This window comes from Eptatretus burgeri, chromosome 12 (genome assembly GCF_056783735.1).
Source record: "Eptatretus burgeri isolate ZD-2024b chromosome 12, Ebu_testis_v1, whole genome shotgun sequence".
In the NCBI taxonomy this organism is placed as follows: Eukaryota; Metazoa; Chordata; class Myxini; order Myxiniformes; family Myxinidae; genus Eptatretus; species Eptatretus burgeri.
The window spans coordinates 34,450,786-34,478,063 of NC_140972.1; the positions used below are offsets into that span (position 1 = coordinate 34,450,786).

Below are 27,278 nucleotides of genomic sequence, written 5' to 3' on the forward strand. Positions count from 1 at the left end.
CAACACTTACCTTGAATCGTTTGCAATAAATGTTTTGTATGCATTGACATACCTTGATCTTTGTTTCAATGAGTCATTCAATGTGGATACCCCTCAGGGTTAAAAGAACGGTCCGGGATGTTTTGAAGTGACATTCAGATTATGCAGGATTTCATGCTGTTTCCAAATATATTTGTGTTTATTTTGTAAGGTCAGTTTCGGCCACGTAGATTATTCCTGGGCATGATGACGTCACGCTAAGTCTGAGTCAATTCTAAAGCCTTCCCTGGGCCATTTCCAACATTTACTATCGGGTTGTTTTCTAAAACCAAATGAATATTTGTATCTGGGGTACATTGGTAGCAATCGGGACACGGTTTGAGTATTTTTCATGTTATGGCGTCATCGTGTCCAGTAATATTCAAAATGGTTCAAACTGACCTCCATAGATTGCAAAACTTTAATTGACATTTCCTCCGTAAATATTAGTGTTACAAAATAAACGAAAATATATTTGGAATCAGCACGAAATTGTCTTTTATCTGAACGTCACTTCAAAATACCACGGACTGTTCTTTTAAAAGGCCCCCGTCTTCCTGCAAACCCGAGGAGAAATGACGTCTTAAGTTGTCAATATAATGTCAGGAGTAATTAAATGACCATATGCAAAGACAATTTTGAATGGACTCGAAAGTGTGAAAAAATCATTAATTGATCCCTCATGAGTATTCGTCTTAATTAGTAACCCCAGACAATTTTGTGTCTTAAGTTACATTTTGGTTCACTGGGAGAAATGTTTTATCCATAGCTCCAATCATAATCGATGTACTCCATTTTTTTTTTTAGAAATTCGATTTTGGGCGTCCAGACACCCCTCTGGTTCCAAACGCCCCGTCTTATCTGTAAACCCAGGAAAAATCACGTCTTAAGTTGTTGATATAATATCAGGAGTGAATAAATGACCATATGTAAAACGAATTTTGATTGTACTCAAAAGTGTGAATAAATCATTAATTGACCCCTAATTGGTATTCGTCTTAATTAGTAACCCCAGACAATTTTGCATCTTAAGTTGCATCGTTATACTTTGAGGGGTCATCCAAATGAAACTGACTTGAAACAAATGTTGTACTCGATTTTTTTTTATTAAAGTGGATTTTGGGGTCTTATTTTGGGACCCCCAGGGACCAAACCCCATGACTGCGATACTTAAGATGCCCCATTCCTTCATTGGTAGGCCACTTGCAATAGAATTAAAAATTCAAACCTTTTGTACTCCACTTTATGATTAAGATACACCTAGCTCTCAAACTATTAGCAGTCTCATAAAACTCTGAATATAGTGAGCTTCATTCTCGTTAAACTCCATGAATATGGTGAATAGTGAGTTTCAGGGGGATCAGTCATTATCGTTAAACTGCACATAACTCTTCTACTGGAACCCTGCCATTTCAAAAGGTAATGCTGTGCCATGTGTATGTTTTTTATTTTTAGTTTTTGTGCACTTGATGTAATTTGCTTTTGATTATGAAGTGCAGTTTGAATAAGTGTAACATTGAAGTGTATCGAATGTGCTACATATTAACTTCACAAGTTCTGCTTTCAAGCTCTCTGTCAAACTCAGTGTGAAATTGGGGTCTTGGTGGGTGCTGTGTCGTGCACAGCAAGGATCCTCACGCATATTCTGTGTGTGGTTTGCTGGGGAGAGCCATGAAGAGGTGCAGAAGAACTGTACTGATTGCATCCATATACTTCGCCAACACATCCCAATCGATGAATCGCTCAACCAGCCTGGCATCCAGTCATCCCAGGTGAAAAGGTTACTAGCTACCAGCGATGGTCTCAAAGTCTGTACTCGCCTAAGTGCATTAAAATATATATTTGAAATTTTCAGCTCGAGGTGTTTCACCTTTTGGCCACCACTATTAACTACACTAATTGTGAATGCCATGGTCACCTGCGTATACTATATTGCAGGGACCAAGTACAATGTTTTCCTTGTGCATTTCATCGACAGTTAAAAAAAAGATTATTTCACTTGTGAAGGGCATGCTTCAATGAAAACTGTTTTGGGTTTTGTTTTTTGCTAATGGATCGGCATTTCAACATCTTGCTCAAAGCCGGTGTATTAAATTTGAAGTTTGTAAAAATGCCTATGCTATGCATGTCATCAATCAACTAGCGCTCCATGGTTTGACACAGTTGCCCTCTCCAGTAGAAAGCAATTGTTTCTGTTGCCAAGAGAAATTGAAGCCTGAAATGGGTAGCAAACAGGTGCTGCCTCTGATTTTTATTTTTATTTATTTTTTTGTGAGGTGGATGGGGTGTTGGATGTGATGGCTATGTTTCAAAACAATCGGTTTCCATACAGGTGGCCCATTGTGTTCTGTTCATGAAGGCAATCACAATGAATATTAAGGTTGGGTCTCAGGTTACCTTATCTCAGGAATTTGTTGCATTCCAACACATGGGTTGTATGTTTAAGTCTTTGCATGTCATGCTCAACTCGAGAGGGCGGTAACTGGCCAGTGAGTATGATCAAGGTATGGAGTACAAAATATTGCTCTTGTAGTATAAACTATTTTTGAGTAAAAACAAGAATAATATTATGCAGGAAGTATATTTTGATCCTTCCATGAATATTGCTATTTCAGCAATTTAGGTTTTGAGTTAAAGATACCAGAAGTGATGTGTGTATGCAGTACTACAGTTAATCACAAAAGAGCACACTGGTCTGCAAAGGAAAATCCATTTTCATGCAGTTTTTCAAAAGATAAACTTCAAGAAAGTATTAGATTTCTAATCAACAACAGCAACTTAAAATTTGGAAACGGGATATTCTAGCAGCAAAATGGGATACACGTGAGTTTGCATAAAGCCTCTTTCTTTCCAAATTAACTTCATGACAAGGCTGATTGGGTCCATAACATCAGGTCAGGTATGGGAGCATGTGCCAGAACAGCGCGTCGCTGCGTCCACTTTCCGCCGGTACTCCAGGGGCCTCCGTCTGGCCATCCCCCAGGCAGATGCCAGGCCCATCCCCATCTCCTTGAGATGATGGTCAACCTGCTGCAACCATGAGGCACGTGGTCGGCCCACTGGCCTCCTCCACTCATGAGACTCCCTCGATGAGAGAATCTGGTGAGCAGGATCAGCGTCAGGAAAACGAGCCACATGTCCATACAGCCGCAACTGACGCTCACGGACTATGCAGGTAACAAATCTCATCCGAGTCTCTCTCAGCAACCGCTCGTTGGACACAAAATCCGACCAGCGATAGCCAAGGATTCTCCGAAGAGCTCTGGTACCAAAGGAATTAAGTCTCCATCTCAGATCCTTGGTCAGAGTCCAAGTCTCGCACCCATAGAGCAAGACTGGAAGTACCAAGGACCTGAAGACTCGGACTTTCGTCCTCCTGCACAGGTACCGGCAACGCCACACCCCATGATCCAGTGAATCCATGACTCCCCAGGCCCGACCCAGATGTCTATTGACCTCTGACTCGCAGCCAGCAGAGACATGAATATCACTGCCAAGGTAAGTGAATCTCTCCATGACCTCAACATCCTCACCACAAACAGACACAGACAGGACAGCAGCATCCAAGATGTCACCGAAAGCCTGGATCTTAGTTTTGACCCAAGAAACCCGTAATCCCAACGGCTCCGACTCCTCATTCAGCACCTCGAGGGCCCCCAAGAGGATGTCTAAAGTCTCCGCAAAGATGACTGCATCGTCTGCAAAATCAAGGTCCAAGATCTTGACATTGCCAAACGATGCACCGCAACTTGATCTCTCCGACATCCTCCCTAAAATCCAGTCCATACAAGTGCTGAAAAGTGTGGGGGCCAGTACACACCCCTGACGAACTCCAGTAACAACTGGAAATAAGTCAGAGATGGTACCACCACACTTCACAGCACTCTCAGTACCAGAGTAGAGTTCAGACATCAGATCGATCAGTTTTGGTGGCACCCCACGAAGACCAAGAATCCTCCAGAGGACATCCCGATTCACTGAATCGAACGCTTTACAGAGATCAACATAGGCTGCAAGCAGCCCCTGCGGAAACTCTCGTCTGCGTTCGATGAGGACACGAAGTGCAAGGATACGGTCAATCGTTGACCTCTTTGGTGTAAAGCCTGACTGCTCTGGACGCTGGTGCTCAAGCAGATGGTGGCGAACCCTATGAAGAATTATCCGAGCAAAGACCTTGCCCGGCACTGAGAGCAGCGTCATCCCTCGGTAGTTGTTGCAGTCTTGGCGATCACCCTTCCCTTTCCAGAGAGGGACAACAAGGCCCCTCTTCCAGTCAGTTGGGATGATGCCTGTGTTCCAGGCAGAGCACAAAAATGCATGCAACGACACGAGTGCAGCATTTCCACCAGCCTTGAGAAGTTCAGCATGGATGCCACAGATCCCAGGAGCTTTGCCCCGTTTCAACTGGTTCACCGCAGCCCGTGTTTCCACAAGCGAAGGTGGACCACAGTTGATTCGAGGGTCAGCAACAGGGATTGTAACACGCTTGACGTCCAACTCGACAGCTGGGGGATCAGCGTGGTACAACCGCTCAAAGTAACCAGCCCAGCGGGCCTTCACTTCAGACTCCTCTGTCAAGAGCTTACCACTCTCTGCTCGAACTGCAGTGCTCCGAGGGATGGGCTTGGATGAACGTAATGCGCGAATTCCCCTGAAAGCGGGACGAGAATCACCTGTCCACAGGTGATGCTCTACCCCCTCACAGATTCCTCGCACATAGGCCTCCTTGTCCACCCTCAGTGCACGTACAGTTTTACGCCTCAGCTCCCTGAACAGCTCAGCTCTGCCATTCAGCCTGGCCCTGCGACTCTGGTCAATGGTATCCAGTGTCCCTTGAGAGACAAAATTCTTCTTTGCCCTGCGGTGAGCTCCAAGGCATCCACCGGCAACATCAAGGACGGTGGTCTTGAAGGCGCTCCACAACTCTTCAGGACCCCCCAAAGCACCCAGACCCCCCAAGTGTCCACTCAGCCTGTTCGCAAACTCCTCAGCTACTCTCTCATCCCTGAGCTTGGCAACATCCAGCCTAGACTGGGATGGTACCATTCTCCAGGATTTAAGGTGCAGCTTTAGAGTTGCTACAACAAGCCTGTGGTCAGTATTGAGGAACTGAGCACTCCGGTAGACCCTGCAGTTCTGGATCATCCTCCAACGACCATTAATGAGGACATGGTCAATCTCCTTTGCCACACCGCCAGCGTTGGAATACCAAGTCCAGCGATGAGCTTGTGGGCGCTGAAACCATGAACCAGCCACCCTAAGTCCATGACTTCTTGCAAAGTCAAGGAACTTAGTGCTATTCTGGTTCATAGTTCCTGACCCATGGGGACCAACACACACCTCATAACCGTCCCTATCAGTTCCAGTCGATGCATTGAAATCCCCCAAGACTAGAAGTGTATCTCGTCTGGGGCACTGATCAACCACAGACTCGAGTGTGGCGTAGAATGCATCCTTCACGGTGAGATCACTCGCCTCAGTCGGAGCATAAACAGAGACCAGGGAAATGACACCTAAGGAGTGACGAATCCTTAATCTCATAATACGCTCGTTGACCGGTGTTACCTCAATTATCATTGGGGTCAGCTTATTGGACACAGCTACAGCAACTCCTTGGGTATGGTAACCATCAGAGCGACCAGACCAATAGTAGGTGTAACCACCCACCATTATCTCGCCGCAATCCGGTCTCCGAACCTCAGAGAGAGCTGCAATCCCGATGTCCAAACGCTTGAGCTCAGATGATAACAGAGACAGGTGATCATCCTCTCTTAGGGATAGGACATTCCAGGCACCCACCCGAAGGGACCGCCTCAGGTTAACCCAAGGAGACCGCCGTCTGGTGGACGACACCTCAGCACCACTCCGACACACTCTCCCGCAATCTGACCCAGGGATGTTACCCAGTGGTTTCCCTCCTATCATCAAAGATTGGGGGTCCCGAAGGCTTTGCCCCAATCCCGTCATCCGGTGAGCTGCCCTGCGAAGGGAAGCTGCGCAGGAGGTATTCCCACGGAGTGGGTTTTCAGATTTTTTTGCGTTTTTGCGTTTTGCGGAATGAAGGGTTTTACGGTGGCCGGAGTGCAAATCCTGCCACCAACCTCCTGATAAAAAGTAACCTAACTGCAGGAGGACGTCCGCAGACGTCCGCAGACACTGTTGGGCACTAGATATGGATGGCCGTTGGCTCACAAGGAGCTCCTCCGCCCTTTGACAGGTTTTGTTTTTAATCCTGCTGGGTGTCCATATCCAAACACCCCCTCACCAGAAAACCTGGTGGGGGAGACGGTTTAGTCGCCGACAACCCGACCATGGAACAGGTTAGTACAGGTTTACATGGTACCTGTAGCAGGTCACAGATCGAACCTGACCTGACAACCGAGCAGGAACATGAGCAGGAATAATCCATTATCTACAAGAAGGTGTGTAAATATTTTAGTGTCATTGGTAATTTACTGGTAATGAATGATGGGTTTGTATTTTATTTGTTTAAAGATGGTATTTATTGTCTTGCTCCCTGGGAAGTTCCCCCACTATCAGGGACTGTTTATTTGAAGTCAAGTATAGTCTTTTCTCATATTTGTCTGCATTTGGGTACATGCTTTATGCTGTACCTTCTCCATGAGCCTTAGACCATGAAAAATAGATCCAAAAGAGCTCAATTTTTTTTGTGGGAAGTCTCTCTTTCTAGAATTATAAGTTGATATTAATGCTCATAAATTTTGCACCAAGTTCTTTGATAAACCAAAATGCTTTTACTGATCATAATCTAGTTATCGAGTCCTGTCAAGTCATGGCCGACTTCTGATGATACTCATGATCAGATTTCTCCAAACATCCACACACTGAACTGCTTACCGAAGCTCTGGCAGAGACGGCATGGTTGTGGCCATTACCCCATCCATCCAGCACATACACGGTCTCCCTCTTCCTCTTCTTCCCTCAATCATAACCAGCACCAACTATTGCCATCATTTGTAAAGATTGAGTGCATGACGTATGCTGTAAATTACCATTTGTCAATGATGATGATGTCATATGTGAATATGTAATGGACCATTACGTATTTTTGGAACCTGCGTTAAAAAACAAACAAACAAAAACACTTGATATTGATATAGTGTTCTGAATAAATGAACATGGGAGGTGAGACTATGCGCTCTATGAGTGCCGTTCTAGTTGTTTTATGTGTTCCTTTACTGGTTTCTCCTTACACATTTTATGAAACTCAATTATTTATTACTCGTATAAAAGCCCGTCAAAATGACGTTGGACGTCGGTTGGATTGAAAAATGACGTTGGTTGGAATTTTATTCAAAATATTCAAGGAGACTGGAAGATATGATGTTTCGTAACAAGAAAAGCATAATTTTAGAACATTACAGGTACAAAGGTGATCACATTTTCTTTATCTTCTGGGACATTTTGTTTCGACAAGTCGGCCTTGTGGGCATGCCAAAGTCTGAAGTCTTGGCTGAGCACAGGCTCATATACAAAAATTGGTGGAGATTGGCCAATTCGACATCCTACGGACGTAAATGAACACTTGTTTTACTTTACGCACATTGCACATCAGATGCAGCGAATTTCACCTCCCTGTGCTTTGTATTTATTGTTATTTTTCAAAATATTTCTGTACACCGCCGTTGAGGCTTGGTTTGCAAGTCACCGTCTACAATTCCAATAGAAGAGACGTAATTACTCTTTTTATGGAAAATGTTTTTCGAGTTTTTTTATCCTGAAAAATAGATTGTAGTGAACACACAGTCATGCTAAAAGATTGGCCTTTATCTATAACCCTACAGAAATTGTCCTAATAAAGGGGGACAGAAATACACAAATACATACACTCTGTTTTGTATCGGTGGATTCCTGTTGGTTCCTGGGTTCGATCACTTTCACTATGACTGAGTAAATTGCCAGTCGACACATGAGAGTTAGTTTATCGGCGTGTGCAAGCATATTGTTACGTTTGAGGGGGGGGGGGGGGTATGCATTCAAAGGGTAATTAGGATGTTTAATTAGGTATGCCATGCTGTTCGAGTTTACCAGGATCTCGATGTAATAAGGAGCAATTCAGTGGTGATAAGTTGTCTAGTAAATGTCCATTTCTTTAAGGGGGAAATGATAATTGTCACGTAATTAGATAGGGACACGGGATAGGGTAAGTGTGTCTGCGTAAACCCCTTTTGGTATTCTCTGGAGACTGGCCGTGACGTCACAGGACAGTGCAGCGGATGGCTCCGCCCCGTGATCACGATTGGCAGAAGGCGACGGCGGTTGGCCAATAAACGGCTCGATTGGAAGTGACAAGAACAGGAGGATAAAAAGGTTCTGTTCGGGGTCGAAAAGGAAGAGGAAGAAGATTACAACCAAAAGATCGTGTTTTTTTGGTGGGGAGGCTGTTGCGCGGGGAGCATCCTTGTTGTTGTGCTGATTCGATCGTGTTCTTCATCATGTCTTGGAGCCTTGCGGAGCCTCGTGCCTCACCTTGGTTGGCTCTGGGGTTCTGCTGACTCGGAGTACGGGGTCGAACGGCGGGCGGACCTGCCTCCCTCTCCTGCTCGCAACTTGGCGCCAGAACTGGTTCCCTGGCGGCTGTGAGCGGACTTGGGCCAAGATCAGGAGGTCGACAGCACCACGGTTTCTCCTGCCCCCCTGACGAGAGCAAGGCCAGCTCGTCTGACGCCGATCCAGGGACAGTTGCGTCCACACCACGGTCCAGCCCGACCACCAGAAATAGCTACGTTGTGTGTGTGTGTGTGTGTGTGTGTGTGTGTGTGTGTGTGTGTGTGTGTGTGTGTGTGTGTGTGTGTGTGTGTGTGTGTGTGTGTGTGTGTGTGTGTGTGTGTGTGCTTGGCGCCTTAGCGGGTTTGAGATCTGTATATTCATTGGAATTGTCTGCGTTTTTCTCCACGCCCGATCCCACACCATCCCGTCGAATCGCCCCGGATCCCTCTTCTTGCCGAGTCTTGTTATTTCTGGTCAATAATAAAAACGAATAAACATCATCAACTCAGTGAAAAGCGACTCGTTCCACCTTCCTCGTCCCGTTTGCGGTAGAGCGATTAGAACCGCCATGTTTGGGTTATAAACAAATAAACCGCCTCCATCGTTTCGGCTCATTCTACGTTGGCGGGACTGTTCAAGTCCCGTGGACGTCACATTGGTGTCAGGGTGTTGGATGTTCGAACCCCTCTAAATTATATTTGGTATCGGGAGAACATACCAAGATTAAAATCTCGCCACGAATTGGAATATAAAATTACTACAGAAAAGCGCGCGAGCGCGGGAAAATTTTGGCGGGATTTTTTAAATTTAAATTAATTGGCGGCAAACGGGACTTCTGCACCATGGCGGATGTGCAGATGTTTGAGGAGGAAGGCCACGTGTCTGGCAGCGAGTCGGGGGAAGAAGGGAGAGACGGGGGTAGGGTTGGAACCTCCCCCATTCCGAGCGTGGACCGTGCTTCATCGCCCGTAACGGAGCCGGCAGCGCCACGATGACGATCTGGACAATGTTGGAACGTTTAATGAGTGCAATTACTGCACAGGGGGCAAAAATGATGGCACAGGGGGCACAAATGGCAGAAATGAAGGCACAAATGGAAAATCAATTCGTGACACAGAGGGCAGACATGACGGCACAGGGGGCAGACATGACGGCACAGGGGGCAGAAATGACAGATCAATTGGGGGTAATGGGGGAACAGTTGGGTGCACGGATTGATTTAATGTGGGATGAATTGGGGGAAAAGATGGAGAAAATGAAAACTGAGATGCAGGAGTGTGTGGATGTTAAATTGGGAGAAATACAAAGCAAATTCGAGGATAGATTGGAGGAAACAAAGGTAGAAATTACATTGGAGGGGGAAAATATACGAACAAAATTGGTAGATAAAATTGATGCAACGAACATTCGGGTTGATAAAGTGGATGAAAGCCTGGAACGTCATCGTGCCTGTGTGGATGCTCGTATGCAGCTGCAAGTTGAAGAGTGGGGAGAGCTGAGGAAGCAAGGGATGAATTTGGCGGAGGAGGTAAAAGGATTGGAGGCTCGTTTGGACGAACAAGATAAAATTATGAGCCAAGATGAAGTCTTGGATAAAGGCCTGGTATAGCCGTCTTTTGTAAGTAGAGTGTCCGGGTTGGTTGAGGAGCAGCTACAAACTCGCGACGGAGCCTTGGAGGAGGTTGTGCAGGCCCAGAAGATCCTGCGGGAAGAGGTGAATCGGTCCATTCAACGTTTGGAACAGGAAGCAAAATTGATCCATGAGACCCTCACCACAAAACATCTTTGGCCACAGTGGGCTCCGAAATTGGATACGCAGCCACAAGGGTGTTTGATCCCTGGGCTGGATTCGGACAAGGGAGAAACTGAGAAGCGGGCCACCGTAAAAGTGATCCCCCTGGTAAATTTCGATGGGTCAGGGAGCGTTGAAGCTTTTCTGATGCAATTTGAGTGCATTTCCCGACTAAACGGGTGGAATGAGCAGGAACGTACAGGGAATTTGGTGGTAACGTTGCGGGGACCAGCCGCAGACGTGTTAAACGTGATCGCGGAGGGGATGTTGACCAGCTCCCACATTTGCGAGGCGTTGAGCCGTCGGTTTGGGTTCGCGGCAAACTGTAATCTGGTGCGGGCTCAGCTCCAGCACCGCAGATTAAAGCCGGGTGAGACAGTGCAGGAGCTGGCACAGGACATTTACCAATCAGTCAGGATCGCGTATCGGGACCTTACAGTGGAGGCGTGGGACAGACTGGCACTAGAGAAATTTTTAGCTGCTCTTCTGGACCCTGAGGTGCGAGCGCTAGTGGAGCTACAGGATCCACCCACCGTTCACTGAGCAGCTGAGTGCGCAGCCAGGCTGGCCTCGTGGAGGCGGCCGGGTCGGGTGCCCGAGAGGCCATCGGTGACGGTCCGACAGGCGGAGATCCAGGATCAAGTAGAGGGGCTGGGAGAAATTGGCATTACCCAAATGTTTCAGGAAATTTGCCAGAAACTGTCGAGTTTGATAAAGGGTAATCCGGTAGTTAGTGCGCCAAAGCGGTGGGGTCCAGCCCAGCCAATAGAGCAATTTGATTATGGCCGAGGGGGTCCGGAACCGGAAGAGACATTTCACCGATACTCACGGGGGCCTTTTAGGGGGAGTTGTTTCCAGTGCGGGCGAAGAGGACACATGCAACGATATTGCCGGTACCCGGCGATGGAGGAACCCTCCAATAGACTTTTAGACTCGGAGAGGGTGAATCCTCCTGCTGAACCGCTAGGTCTATCCGAGATGCCCTTTCATAGGTCGGGTCCGGAAATCACTGTCGGGGGTCAGGGAGACTAGATTGGGCTGAGCATATACGGCCATGCTCGGCTGCTGAGATTGTGGCGAAGTGCCCTCCTTTGGTGGAAAAAAATGAATTGTGGGAAAATTGGCATGGGTTTGTAAGTTCTGCTGGGTTTTAGAGTGACAATCGGGACAGTGGGTAATTGGTAACAAAGCGGGCACAAGTGGCTGTCCAATGGCTGGTGCGTGGATCGGGTGAGAAGTGCTGTGTGAGTTGTTTTAAGTTAAGAAGTGAAATGTATGGTGCACACATTGATTTTTTTAATTGGACATGGTGTGGTAACAGGGAAGATCATGGTCGGTGAAGTGTTAGAAATGCAGGTGTCACATGTAAGGCCGATGGGGTGGGGGAGTCATGTGGGTTTTGTGGGTGGGAATGATGTGCTTGTCCACAGGGATTGCTGAAGCTCACGGTGTGCGGGAATTGCGACCCCCTTCAAGGCGATTCACCCCTGGTGGCTAATGGTGACAGTGTCTGGAGGCAACTGGGAGAGGGTCTGGTTGGGCGACCAAGGCGGGTAGGACCTTGGCGACCCAGGAAGGCCAGAGGAGCCAGTGAGACCCCTTCCAGTGTGTTGTACGGGATGAGAGATGATGGCTACCAGGGGGGTGGGAATCAAAGGAAGCGGGGCGGAGAAACGTCTGGGTTGGACTAAAGCTTACCTGTGGGTATGGTTGCACCTGAGATGCCCCCATCATCTTGTGGTAACCCACCCCACGGCCACGACGGGATTCAGCCTGCATGATTAAAATGAGGACCATGACCTAGAAATGTGATGATGACCATGGTGTGAGTGTTGTGAAGATGTATGGGTCCCACTCGATCCCGCACAACTTGACAGGTGCAGCAAGGGCATGATGTCCGCATAATTTTGGGGCAAGCAAATTTGAAAATTGGCTCCCCAGGTAACGCTGGGTCTATTAGCATCCACTGGGGAGGCGGTCAAGTGTAAATATCCTGTGAATAGTGTCGTTAAGGCTTAGAGTAGGAATGTAAAGTATAAGTGTTGTGTTTTTGTGGAACCTTTTGTTTCCCCTCCCCAGATCACTGGAAGAGTGCTGGGCAAGAGCGATGATCCAGAGGATGGAGTGCAACTTCGCTCAGTGCTCTCATGTGATAAAATTTTAATAAAAAAAAACAAAAAAAAAACGAATGAATGTTTAGGCGAGGATAAGGCCATAAGGGGGTAGTACATTAAGCAGGATAGGTAAGTTAGTTGCGACTCGCTGCCCATTGCCCCTCCTACTTTATTTCGTTAGGTTAATTAGGTGTGAGTCAGTAAGTGTTAAGGCTGGTACGGTAGCGCCTGTGATATACCTTGCAGGAGCTGCGGTACCAGAGGAGGGGGCAGTATTACGTTTGAGGGGGGGGTATGCATTCAAAGGGTAATTAGGATGTTTAATTAGGTATGCCATGCTGTTCGAGTTTACCAGGATCTCGATGTAATAAGTAGCAATTCAGTGGTGATAAGTTGTCTAGTAAATGTTCATTTCTTCAAGGGGGGAAATGATAATTGTCACGTAATTAGATAGGGACACGGGATAGGGTAAGTGTGTCTGCGTAAACCCCTTTTTGGTATTCTCTGGAGACTGGCCGTGACGTCACAGGACAGTGCAGCGGATGGCTCCGCCCCGTGATCATGATTGGCAGAAGGCGACGGCGGTGGGCCAATAAACGGCTCGATTGGAAGTGACGAGGACAGGAGGATAAAAAGGTTCTTTTCGGGGTCAAAAAGGAAGAGGAAGAAGATTACAACCAAAAGATCGTGTTTTTTTGGTGGGGAGGCTGTTGCGCGGGGAGCATCCTTGTTGTTGTGCTGATTCGATCGTGTTCTTCATCGTGTCTTGGAGCCTTGCGGAGCCTCGTGCCTCACCTTAGTTGGCTCTGGGGTTCTGCTGACTCGGAGTACGGGGTCGAACGGCGGGCGGACCTGCCTCCCTCTCCTGCTCGCAACTTGGCGCCAGAACTGGTTCCCTGGCGGCTGTGAGCGGACTTGGGCCAAGATCAGGAGGTCGACAGCACCACGGTTTCTCCTACCCCCCTGACGAGAGCAAGGCCAGCTCGTCTGACGCCGATCCAGGGACAGTTGCGTCCACACCACGGTCCAGCCTGACCACCAGAAATAGCTACGTTGTGTGTGTGTGTGTGTGTGTGTGTGTGTGTGTGTGTGTGTGTGTGTGTGTGTGTGTGTGTGTGTGTGTGTGTGTGTGTGTGTGTGTGTGCTTGGCGCCTTCGCGGGTTTGAGATCTGTATATTCATTGGAATTGTCTGTGTTTTTCCCCACGCCCGATCCCACACCATCCCGTCGAATCGCCCCGGATCCCTCTTCTTGCCGAGTCTTGTTATTTCTGGTCAATAATAAAAACGAATAAACATCATCAATTCAGTGAAAAGCGACTCGTGCCACCTTCCTCGTCCCGTTTGCGGTAGAGCGATTAAAACCGCCATGTTTGGGTTATAAACAAATAAACCGCCTCCATCGTTTCGGCTCATTCTACGTTGGCGGGACTGTTCAAGTCCCGTGGACGTCACAATATTGCAGATCTTAACAATCTCCCAAGCCGTCATTGGCGCTTTGTGATTTAAATTAACTCCTCTGCTCAGGGTTTATCTTGGAGTCTTGGGAGTTTATCTCTTGTGGGGGTGAGGGGGTGGTCTGGGGTAGGGGGAAATTATTTTGTGCTCATGACCTGAACGTAGTTTCTGCCAACACATGTACAAAAAAAAACAAACAAAAAATCGTACTACAAAAATTGGTGGAGATTGGCCAAGCCATTTTTGAGTTTGTAAATTAACAAAAAGACGGACAAACAGATACGCTCTATTTTAATATGATTGTTCTCCCTGTCAGCCAATGCAGATCTACACTAGCCTTCACCGGCAAGACTGATTCTTCATTCTACATTTCAAACCACTTCCCTTCCCCCCTCACTCCTTCTTCCTCCCTTCCCCAGTTCACTTGCCTTGCCAACCCCTGGAAGCAGTAAGGTATCTTAATCTCAGCCTCACTATCTGTCACAATCTGTCTTCTTACGTGATCTTTATTTTCAAACTTCTCTAAGGTTGGTCAATGCCTCTATTTTCTGTAGAGTTAAGTATATTTTGAGCCAATCAGAGCTCATTGCAGTATATAACACCTTCATCTGATGTATTGTATTATAGAGTAGGGCACCTTGGTCTGGTGCAGATTCTTCTTGCTACTTCAGAAGCAATTGATTCCAAGGCTTTAAGTGTTATTTGCAACTTCTGTAGAAGCCTGCATCCCAAAGTTACTTCTTACCCACCACGAGCAGCTTACTCCTCCTTCCACTCATCCTCCCCAGCCCACCCAGGTCACAAACATTCTTCCAGACAGAAACACACACACACACACACACACACACACACACACACACACACACACACACACACACACACACACACACACACACACACACACACACACACACACACACACACACACACACACACACACCTGATTCTTCTTCATTTGTATGCATCACAAGGCTGCAGGTTAGCTTCATTTGTTGAGGGCGTGTGCCTATTGCAATGCCCTCTGCTGGTTATATATATATATATATATATATATATATATATATATATATATATATATATATATATATATATATATATATATATATAACCTTATACACTTTCTTATACACTTGACCTCCAAGTCTTTCTGGCACTCCCAAATCTTTGGTGAAATACTCGTACTTCCTTCAAATGAGGACTGTTTGGGCTCATCCCATACACATTGGCATTGGGTTTGGTTCTGTGAATTAGATATCTCTGAGCTCTTATCGATCAAACAATGGAGGGGGTATGTAATGGGTGGCCACCACACTCGTGATTTCCTCCCAGTATTTCCTTGAACTGACCACAATATGATCGACATCATCAGTTTCTCCCTTTCTGGGCAACTGGGCATCAACACCTGCAGCGACATTCTCTCAGCCTGGATAGTACATTACAACTAATGCGAATTGCGACAGCTGGAAAGACAATTTCCTCAACTTGTTGTGGTTTTCTCTCCTACAATTCAACCATACTGAAACATTGTTGTCAATCAGCAATTGATGCAAACAGCCATACAAATACCCTTGGAATGCTTTCAGCCCATAACAGTCAACGATTCATGCTTGGTTGCATGGTACAGTCTTTCATTGGCATTCAGGGTGCAGCAAATGGCATGCATCGCCACTTTATTTTACCCTTGTACCTTCTGGTTGAGTGTTTGTAAGTGTCAGAATGTAGGAGAGCATAGTATTTATTTAATTGCTGAAATATGCATTTGCATTTTAGGACTGATGCCATTGCTTTCCCTTCTGCCTCACTTGTTTTTGGGGCTCTGTGGTGGTTGCTGTTTGTTCCAAAAAACACCTCTGTACCATTTACAAAGCCTCAATTATTGCTGGACCTCCTTGGCATTGTGTGGTGTTGCACATCTTGGAAAGCCGTTGGCTGTCACCAAATATCCAAGGAATTTCAGAAACTGGCATTTTGATAGCTTGACATTCGAATATTTACAGGAATGGAGCACAATACTATTTAGATATGCACAGCATCTGACACTTTGGCGTTCCTTTTGCACTTCTTCAATTAGCCTTTGAAAAGTAGCTGGTATGTGTCATTGTCTGAAGGGAATTGCTTGAAATTGATATAAATAAACTGTCATGATCTACTGGATCCATTGCAAATGCAAAGGTCAAATGTGAAAAGACTGGCTGCTTAAAGGCCATCAAGAATATCTGAAATGTTCGGCATAGAAAATGCATGAGGCTTGGTAATCTCATTAAGGCTTCAATAGTGGACACAGAATCTCTTAGTGCTATCGCTTTTTATTTCCTAACACCACTGGAGCACCCCAGGGGGAGGTTTAGCATTCTGTCAAGCCTGAGAGTAGCATTTCCTGCACTTCCTTTATGGTGGGCATGGATACAGGTGCTGTAGTCAATGTCGCAGAGCCTCTCCCTCATCCATTGGATGTGTAAAACTTTCTGTCTGACCCACATTTTCATTTATCACCTCTGGAAATTAAACCCTGGAGTAGTGCATCTCACTAGCTTATCTGGTGGTTTATTTGCTTCTTTATCTGCTGTTCATTATTTTCCTCCAATTAATCTCCAAGGTGATGTCTTGCTGGTGAAGGCATGACCAAAGAAAAGTTCCACTTCCACACTCTTTTGGGGTTCCTTGTCATCATTCACACACAAATTCTCTCCTGCTTTGAAGGATAGTTTAACCCCATCTCCTGCCTCAAAATCATTCCATTACTTCTTTAATGGCCCAAATTATTCCCACTTTCTTGTGGGATCGGCAGGGGAAAGTTTTTGACTAAGTCTTTCATGAAGCAGCTAAGTGACGTTCGACTAAGTATTTTGGGCAGGAATTTGGAATTTGCCCATGGTGCCAGCGATAGCTCACCTACTCTTTGTGAAGGATACCAAGGGATCTTTAACTTCCACCAACTAATGCCGGCAGATAGGACGACCAGTTTAATGTCCATCCAAGGTACGGCATACACATTGATGCCTCACTCTGCCTGCAAAACCAGGGTGATAGCTTGTAGTTGGGCCAACATTTGAACCCAGGCTAGACAGCTCAATGGCACGTGTGCATATCTCGAGGCTATCCTCCCAGCCACACTGCCTCAGTCAGAAAGGGCACTCATTTTTTTGTGGCAGTCTTACATCCCAGCTATTGCTTAAATGAATTGGTATGTACCATCTCCCATCTGATATTTGTTGGAATGTACTATGTAATTCTGGTAATTGCTATGTACCATCTGATATTTGTTGGCTTGCTGCTCCAAACTTTGTGCGTTTGGCAACGTTTGATTCACATCAATTGTAATTCTCCAAGTTATGTAATGTAGATCACAGTTGATCAAAATATTTAAATGATGCATTACATCAGATCCCAGCACAACTTCCTTCATTAAACTCTTGATAACAGAAAAAGAGACCAATGCCAAGAAACTATCAGAACTTTGTGATGAAGATGAGATGTTGTTTGTTAAGTTTTGTCATATAAAAGATTTGCATGGCTCCATATCCATCGAAGCCAGCACCTCTCGTTCATTAACATTGATCAACATCAAAGCAATTCATGATTTGACATTTACTAACTGGAATGCAGTTACGACTGAAGTCGTTGCATTCGGAGGTTTTGTGTTTTGGAAAGTGACTACCTCTTTAGTTATCTCCCTTGCTAGTTATGCTGTGGGTTAGAAGCTTTTGCATGACCATGCGAGCTCTGCTTCAATCATACTCATTCACTGACCTGACCAAGCTCTGCTTCACCCACGACAGCTGAGGTCCAGCACAGCACATCTGCAGCTAAACACTGCTCACCTTTAGCGCCACCTTACGTTTTGTTTCCATTAAAAGTGCAAATGTGACCAGATATCATTAGAAGCTAGTACCTGATAATAAATTAGTCTCATCATCCTGATTGTCCCTCTCCACCATACCCAAGGCTTAAAAAAAAACATTCATTTTCAGGTGCTTCACAGAATATCTATAATGTTCAGAATCATCACACTTGCATGAACTGCAGATGAAGAATGAAAAATACACTGATATTGTGGTTTTTTGTTTTGTTTTTACTTCAAAAATAGCCTAACCTTTCAGCCAGTCACCATTGTGATAAGCCAGGCCATGTGTGCTTGGATCTAGAATGTGGAGTGGCACAGGGCTGAAATGCTCCATCACATCTAGGCAACCATTTCTTACTGTCCTTTTACGACGTCACACAAAAATCGAACAAAATGACTTGATAACCATCTTGTGAGGAAAAATAAGATGGTTTTAAACTTTCATTTTGACCTGGACTGTCTACTCTAGAATGGGTAGTCCTCTGTTGGAGAGTAATAGCTGAGGAATTAACACAAGCTTATTGTTTTTTCCTGATGCAAAGTCAAGGCTTGTGAAGGAGCTAGAACACAGAATGGATCATGACCAAAAATAACAAAAGGAACACTATAAAAGAGGCTTAGGTAGCACCAACGCTTTGCACAGAGTATGGTCCCAATGGATAGATAAAAGAGGGGAGTGGGAGGGAGGGAACACCAACAGCAGAGTTGAGGGGTAAAATAGAGGGAGATGGATGAATATGGGATGTGGAAAAGAATGGTGGGTAGGGGAGGATGCGCAGGGTGAACAAGATGGCTAAAGAAGCAAACTCTCACGAAAGAAAAACTGGAGATTTGGACAGAGGTGGGTTTGGGTGGGGGGGGGGGAGGGGGGTTAACATGGGTAGAAAAGATCATGGTTTTGAATGGTGGATGATCTGAGATGGTGGTGAACAGCTGTCTTGAAAACCCAAAGGGAAGAATGAGATTGAAGACATTATGGAAGTTGGCTCCACAGGTGGAGGAATGAATGGAAGGGAGCAGTGATTCAGGATTTTTGGAGTTTCACCAGAAGGGGGCTGCTGGTGGATCACGTGAACAATGCAGAAACCTGGTGGACAAAGCATGGAAAAAGCAGAGGGTGCAAGGCCAGAAAGAATGTGATAGAGGACAGGTGGATCACCGACTTGTCTGCAATCAAAAATATGGGAAAGTGATAGGCTCATAGATTCAGCTTCATCAGAAGAGATTCCAATGATCTTGAGGGCCTTGGGTTCCATTGCGTAAAGGTGAGAGACAGGTGTGCCAGCCCAGAGTGGAGAGTAGTAACCCATCAAGCTGTTGATGAAGGCCTTGCAGTTGGATAGTTCAGGTGTGCCAAGAAAAGACACCTGAACTCCTATTTATTCTCAGGCCAGATTAGATCTGTGACTTGCTACAGGTACCATGTAAACCTGTATTAACCTTTTTCATGGTCGGGTTATCGGCGACCAAGCCATCCCCCCACAACCAGGCTTCCTGGTGAGGAGGGTGTTTGGGTATGGACACCCAGCAGGATCAAAAAAAAACCTGTCAAAGGGGAGTCACACGCTCGAGCAGATTTTCTCTATTCTTTCCTCTCCGTTCCTTTTTATCGCTCTCGGGCACGGTTCGCTCAGGCGTGGCTCGCTCTCGGGCGCGGTTCGCTCAGGCGTGGCTCGCTCTTGGGCGCGGTTCGCTCAGGCGTGGCTCGCTCTTGGGCGCGGTTCGCTCAGGCGTGGCTTGCTCTCGGGCGCGGTTCGCTCAGGCGTGCCTCGCTCTCGGGTGTGCCGCCAAGCGAACCGGTTTATGACCAAATTTGGGAATGGAATTCAGTCCGTTCATCGTGGCCCGTTCTCAGTGGGTGGGACACGACGCATTCCCTTGTTCGGCGTGCAGCCAAGCGAACCGGTTCATGACCATATTTGGGAATGGAATTCCATCTCCGAACGAATTCCGAACACGCCCGCATTGCAGTGAGCGCGCGGAGAATGCCGGGAGCAGAGGGTTGTCGCTGTGAGAGTGAAGATGACGTCGTTCTTGTAGTTGGAGATGTAGGAGCCGTAGTTGTGAGTGATGTAAAAATCCCAACTATTAAAATAAACCAATGTCACCCACAGGGTGACCCGTATCTTGCCAAAAGGTGACCACGTGTGACTTCTTTCAGGTCACACTGAGGTGAACAGAGCTGCTATCCACCAGGAGCGACTCCTTGAGGAATATCTGCCTACGAGAGATTCCGATGAGAATCGTTCTACAGAGTAACCATGAAAAATATGCTTTTGCCTCATAACGTCACCAGATGACGTCATAATGTCTCAAGCTTGACATATCTAGAAAGCACTCATCGAGGTGTTCAATTTGAGGTGCTACACGATATGGTTCCTAAAACTTGAAAATTTGACCTTGGGGTCAAATATGTTTGACCTGAGGCGCTAACCATGAAGGTCAAGGCCAATCGCCACCATAAATTAATCAGCTGAGCGCCAGACCATGAACTATATTCTCCTGAAGTTTGAAGACGATCCGATCAAAATTACTCAAAAAATAAAGGTTTCGTCGACTCCCCTGATTTGCGACAAAGTGACCTTGACCTTTGACCTTGACCTTCAAAATTTTAAGCACTGAAAAGGACCTCTATAGGCCTCTGATATGCGAAGTTACAAAAATTTCCAATGACAACTGTGCTCTGCAGAGTGATTTATACGTGATTACAGACCAAAAAAAAAAAAACAACAAAAAAAAACATATGAAGGACAAGGCCAATCGCCACCAAAAATTAATCAGCTGAGCGCCAGACCATGAACTATATTCCCATGAAGTTTGAAGACGATCCGATCAAAATTACTCAAAAAATAAGGGTTTCGTCGACTCCCCTGATTTGCGCCAAAGTGACCTTGACCTTTGACCTTGACCTTCAAAATTTTGTGCACTGAAAGGGACCTCTATAGGCCTCTGATATGAGAAGTTACAAAAATTTCCGATGATAACTGTGCTCTGCAGAATTTTTTTATACGTGATTACAGACAAACAAACAACTTACAAGCTGACTAACATATCTTGCAAAAACTTCGTTTTGGCAAGATAATAACTCGCAGCGCATGTACATTTATTCACCCATTAAACGAGGGACAGGGACCGTAACTAAAAACACATACTTACCGATATAACCGTTCTATAGGACCTGCATGTTGGGTGCTCACGGCTTCCAGATTCGCAACACTACCCCCTCCCCTTTTTACAGACTCGTCCTGGTCGTCAAATTTTCGTGTGACCAGCATGTGTAAGTTTTCCCCTAGTACATTTTACCTTCGGATCCCTGAGTGCGACATTTTTTTATACATGTCCCAAAAATAAATAACCTAATGCTCTGCGTAACTTAACTAACATACTCACACAGACAACTTAACTACAATGCCGGCGCTACGACAAACATGCAGGTGGGTCAAAGAACTAATTTACAACCTTAACTTATCTATTTACACTAACCATGGCCCAGGACCTACCATCTGTGGGAAAAGAAAGGCACAGCAATGTCAACAGTTTGTGTGTGTAGGTGAGTGCTCAGCAGCTGAAGGTCAGTCATCCTCAGGGTCTTCTCAAAAGGTCCCCCTTGAGTATTCCTCGCAGTGAACCTTCTTCTTTCTATTTCTTTCATACCCCCAGCTGCTGGAGGCAACTCACCCTTACACGGCAGGCCATGCGCCGTCCACAGGCCATTTGAAGTGGCCTTTATGCAAGAAGAAAGATGTGGCCAGGCTGCTCAATGCAGTATCTGGCTCCTTTGAAATGGATGGAAGATGCAAGAACAAAAATGGACGCACGGGCTGCTCAAATGCAGTCCCGTAGTGAGGCTGCCTGCAGGGCAGTCCTTGCAAAACACTGGATGATCCTGGCGCACATGGTTGAGGATGATGACACAGGGGCAATGCAAACAGGGTAGCAGGCATGGGGTTATGTCAGAGGCAGGCAACAAAGGCATGACAAGGCAGAGCAATGCGGACCAGAAGATTTAGCACAAACAGGCCGGCGTGCGAAGCTGGCCGGCCTCTGGTCTCGTTCCGTGAGGTTTGTGGAGGGAGTGCGGTGGTGCCGCCCACTCTGAAAACGGGCTCGGACCTACTCTGTCTCCCCCCAACCTATCGCCTTTGCCTGTCTCTGTCCATACCCACTCCCTTAATTTGCAACACAAAGCAACCAAATTTAGCCCCTTTTTATTTATTTTTTATTTTCTTTTTATAATTTCGTCTCACTAACCCCCTTTCTGTCTTTGTCCGGCTAACCTATCCTGTCAACCTAGCCTACTCCCAACCCCTAAAATCCTTTTCTGGAGGGGAATAGGGAGAAATGAGCGTCCTGTCTCGAGGCCCAACGAAGCCTCAGAATGGCCTCCCACAGAGTTCACCAATCCTACCAAGGTGAGTCCAGCGGCCTACAGAGAGCGAAGGGATGGATGGTGCGAAGGGGTACATTTCCTAACTACCCTATCCTTTATTAAACTTTAAACTATCCCCGGGGCTTTCAAAACGCCTGTCACTTTAAACTATGGGTTCTAACAACCATGATTCCCGTCGCTTGTGTTGGTGCCCATTATAAATTTGTGCCTTGCCCTCAAATTTTCCTTCGTGCCCTCGCACAATTTCGTGGCTGGGCAGTGTGGCTCACTTGGCAGGGATTCCCCCTCTGCCAAACTCTAACTACGCACCCCCGGGCCCTGAGGCTCTCTCCAAGCCTACCTGCTCCCTATGAACGCGGGGGGGTTGCCCTTCCCGGCATTGCCCCCCTCCGATGCCCACGTGGCATTTTGGCGCTACGGGTCCCGTTCCGCGAGTCGCCCGTGCCCACTACACTATCCCGGTCCCTTGGACCCTTGGCCCACTCTGGCCGACTAATCCGGTGCCCGGGGTGCCCTCTAATCGATACTCACCTTTCAACAGCCACGCTCCCAGCCAGTCCATGGACTCCTGCACCCTACAAAACAGGTTTCGAGCCTTCTTTCCACACCAACAACAAAACGACCTCCTTTTGGTAAATTTGACTAACCCACTAACTAACATTACACTGACCCTGGGGTCACTTGGGTGGGATACACTCCTCCGCCCACTCATTCATTCGCACCATGCATACCACATTCGCTCCACTCACTCACCCGGGCCCGCTGACCCATACTCATTCATCACACATTTCAATTTTTCCTTCAAACTCACTCATACACTCCAACACTGCCATTCTCCTAACTAAATTCCCCTAACTAACTCGTGCTCCCTCGTCATCCCTTAAACTAATGCACATTCCTATTAATCTACGTAGCTAAGCTACGTCCCCACTAAACATTCCATGTCTGTCCATGTCTCCCAAAATCCATTCCCCCATTCTAAATCTAAACTGACATTCCCACTAACTAGTCCATGGGTCCCATGGAGGACAGCTCATGCCCCCATGAGGTTGGTCAAACTAAGCTAAACCCATCCCACTAACTAGTGCTCCTATGCCCAAACAACGGGCTATGTACTTGGAGCGAAGCTTTTTTTTTTCTTTGCACCACCATGGTGGCGGTTTATGGCACGCCCCTCCGTCCCTTCCAACGGGCGATACGTGCAGCCATGACGTCACACTGCACATCCCAACAAGCGCTCGCTTCCGAGGGATACTCCACGTGGGACAATGTGCCTGTTTCCCCGGCATTCTTGCCGCGAGATCCCCGCCGATGACGTCACTCGCGCACCGAACCTGCGTGGTTTCCCGTGCAGGCAGCACGTGCGCATCGTCCCGGGAACCCGTTCCATGAACAGAACACGCGGCATGCAGCACGTGATGCCACGCACACGCCCACGTGGGAACCCGCATGTTCCAAATTCATGCAACACTCACCAGCTTTTAACCGTCCGCGAGGCCTCGTTGAATCCCACGCGGAGCGTTTCCACGCCGGATTCCCTGCAGGAAGACGCGTGCGCGAGGGCCGTTCGCTAAATGCCGAAAGGGCCCCATACGTGGCATCCCGTGAAACCGGCGCGGTTCCCGAAATACTGACTCGCGGCCCATTCGGCTCGCAATACCCGTCTCCCGTCTGGATCGGTCCGTCCATTTCCATGCACGGACTCACGCATGCTATTTCACTCACGCTACACTCACCTTCTGGCACACTCACACCACTCACTCTTTACCACGCACACCGAGACAATCACTTCAGGGATTCGTGTTACCTCAAGGGGTCCCGGGTTCTCTTTACCCCCCAAGCTCCGCGTGTACCCGTTAACATCACTCACCCCCTCAATCTCACTCAGCTTGACCGGACTCACCTCGTCGCGATCAGCTTCCAGGGGGTATATCGTCTCCCCTTGTTCCTGAAGGAGGCCATCCTGCTGCTAGCACCGGGTCACGATACTGTTGCGGATTCGCGCCCGCCGGCGTGCTGACGGCCACGTAACTCGAATCGCGGCACGTCGCCCACCGGACGGACAATCCAGTCGTGACCCTCTCGGACTAACGCCGGGAACCAGTCACGGGTGGACCTTTCGGTCTCACCGCGATCGAGCCAATCAGCCCCCGCGTGGGATAGGGTTGCTCGCCAAATTCGACCTACCTAAGTACCCACGCGGAGGGTAGACCGGGCGATCGCACCTCGCCGCAGGTCGACTTCGGACACGGGCCACTTAAGCGACCCGTTCCGTACTATCGGGATAACCGAGCGGTGTTATCGTCGACCTCGACGGTTCGATTAATTATCGGGCGTATTCAGCCCATTACCAACCCTTTACGTGAAGCAAGATGAGGATTCAATGGAGGAAAAGACGAAGCGAAGCGGGAAACAGTTCAACACAAAGCACATTTATTCGCGGCACACGGGAAGCACACATATACAATTCCACCAAATGCACACAGAAAAGAAAAACACAATGCAATTTACACAAAAAGCAAATGTAAAAGCGAAAACACAATGCAGAGCTAATACCGACTACCGAGCACACGGCAACACTTCTACAATTCTACTTCACAGACGGCGCCGACAACACATACCCAAAACCAAGGAAAAGAATACCCTCAAGGATGAGGCGGGCCTGAGGTCGAGACCGGGTCGGGCCTACCCGTCTGGTGATGAGACGCGGAGCGGCGATGGTGCCTCAACTCCGCGGGCCTCGCGGGCAGTGTCTGGTAGGGGGTGGGAAAGGGGCCCCCTTGGTCGCACTATCTCAGCGCGGGGGGAAACAGGAGGGGGTTGCTGATGCTCGGGGTATAGAGGATTTTTATTATCCCGCGACGAGCGTCTCCACCTCGGCCAGGTCGCGCTGTCGGCCTCCCTGGGGTGCAGCTCCCTGCACGACGCGAGCACCCCCTCGTCTGCCCTCGCCGCCTCTCCACAGCTCCGTCCCCTCCGCTCCGACTCCAACGCACACGACGACCAGCTCCTTCTTGCCAACTCCACCGCCCGCGAAGTCTTAACTCTCTGTTCTCGACTCTCCTACTCACTGGACTGACGAACACGGTCGCTTTTTATCAGCCCCGTAGCTTCGCCCTCTCATCTTTGACCCCCTCCCTTCGACCTTTCACCTCGCTCCCCATTGGCCCGAGAAAAAGTGGGCGTGAATGCTTTTTGATCCATAAATTTGCATATATCGATCGCCCTCCAACGCCCTGGGGCGGGGCCACCCGCCCCTCGCTCACCGATTGGACGGCAAAAAGTGGGCGTGTGTCGTTTTTGATCCGTTTTTGAAGCACAAAATCCGTGATTTTGTACACGCTGTTCGGCGCGCGCCCTGCACGAGTCCAACACCGGTACCCACAGGCGGCGCAAGAACGGTGGCGATGCGACGGTTGCGAGGTGTGACGTGAAGGTCGTGGCGGTTGTGGTGAAGCGGTGGTTGGTGGTGGTAACAATGGCGGTTGGTCCAAATTAAAGATAGTAAAAGAAAACGGCTATCCTGAAGAGTCGCAGCACGCATAAATGACATGTATTCCCACTAGACAACGGGTTTGGGCCTAACTACACATGTACTTACCGAGATATCTCACCTAAGGGACCTGAATGGTGGTTTGCGAATTTGGTAACCACAACACTACCCCCTCCCCTTTTTACAGACTCGTCCCGAGTCGTCAAATTTTCGTGTGCCATCATGTGTAGTTTTCCCCTAGTACATTTTACCTACGGATCCCTGAGTTCGACATTCATGGTATTCGTGTCCCCAAAATAAATAACCTGAGGGCTGCGTAACTACCTAAACAAACTCACTCACACGGACGACTTAAATAAAATTGCCGGCGCTAAGACATACATGCCGGGGGCGCACTCATATTTACAGTACATCTTAACCTTAACTTACAAATTTTACACTAAACCATGGCCCAGGATCACTGAACTCTGCAAAAGAAAACAGTTAGCAGGGAGCCAGGCTGCCCGCATGCAGTCTCTGGCTCAAACAATGCAGGCGACAGGGAACGTGGCTGGCTGCTCACACGCAGTCCAAGGCCTTCCCTTTTGAACTGAACTCAGTGAACCACAACGGTGCTTGGGCTGCACAAACGCAGTCTCCGTGCCAGCTCAAGTGGCACACGCAATGAGCACAACGAATGGATGGATGAACACAAACACGGTGCACGGGCCGCCACTGCAGGCCCGTGTTGTAGCTGCCAACAGGGCAGTTCTCGCAGCTTGCAAACTGTTGCCTTGCGGATCCTGGCGCACATGGAAATGAACAGGGGGGGGGCAAAGCAAAATTGAACGGGGCTGGTGAACGTGGGCAGTGGGCATGGCATGGCAAAGGCAGCAGGCAAACACAGCCCGCAGAAGAAGGCCGCTGCAGGCAAACACAGCCGGCAGACGAACTGGCCGGCACAGGCCTCGAAGAAAAACAGCCAGCAGATGAACTGGCCGGCACAGGCCTTGCAGCACACAGCTGCCGATGAAGTTGGCCGGCCTCCGCCTCGAAGCAAAACACGGCCAGCCGATGAAGTTGGCCAGCCTTTGCCGTTCAATGGAGGTTGGTGGAGGGAGTGCGGTGGTGCTGGCCACTTGGAAGGCGGGCTCGGACCTACCTACCTGTCTCCCTCCCACCTATCGCCTTTGCCTGTCACTGTACATACCCACCCCCTTAATTTGTCAAACCCCAATTTAGCCCCAACTTATTTTTTTTCTGTTGTTTTTATTTTTACTCCCCCACTATAAATCGTCCCCTAACCCCCTTTATCGTCCTTGTTCGGCTAACCTCTCCTGTCACCTAGCCTACTCCCAACCCCTACGTTCCCTTCCCAGAGGGGAACAAGGGAGAGCTAACGTCCTGTGTCGAGGCCCAACGAAGCCTCAGAATGGCCTCCCCAGAGTTCGGCGATCTAACCCAAAGTGGGTCCAGCGGCCCACAACGAGAGCGAGGGGATGGATGGTGCGGAGGGGTACATCTCCTAATCTACCCTAACCATTTAACTGTTAAACTACCCCGGGGCTTTCAACAAGCGCCTCTCGCTTAAACTATTGGTTCTAACAACCCAGATTCCCGTCGCCTGTGTTGGTGTCCTCACAATTTCGGGCCTCGCCCCCCAATTTTCTCTCCGTGCCC

At 47.9% G+C, this 27,278-nt stretch overlaps 1 protein-coding gene across 3 annotated transcripts in view; it reads left to right on the forward strand.

The window, feature by feature from the left end:
- REC114 (REC114 meiotic recombination protein) overlaps positions 1 to 27,278 on the forward strand; it is a 127,666-nt gene that overhangs the window by 71,595 nt on the left and 28,793 nt on the right. For all 3 annotated transcript variants that reach the window (XM_085850097.1, XM_085850096.1, XM_085850098.1), the window contains exon 4: positions 1,644 to 1,790. In XM_085850097.1, coding sequence (XP_085706223.1) covers positions 1,644 to 1,790 — 147 coding nt within the window. The remainder of the gene's footprint in view (positions 1 to 1,643; positions 1,791 to 27,278) is intronic.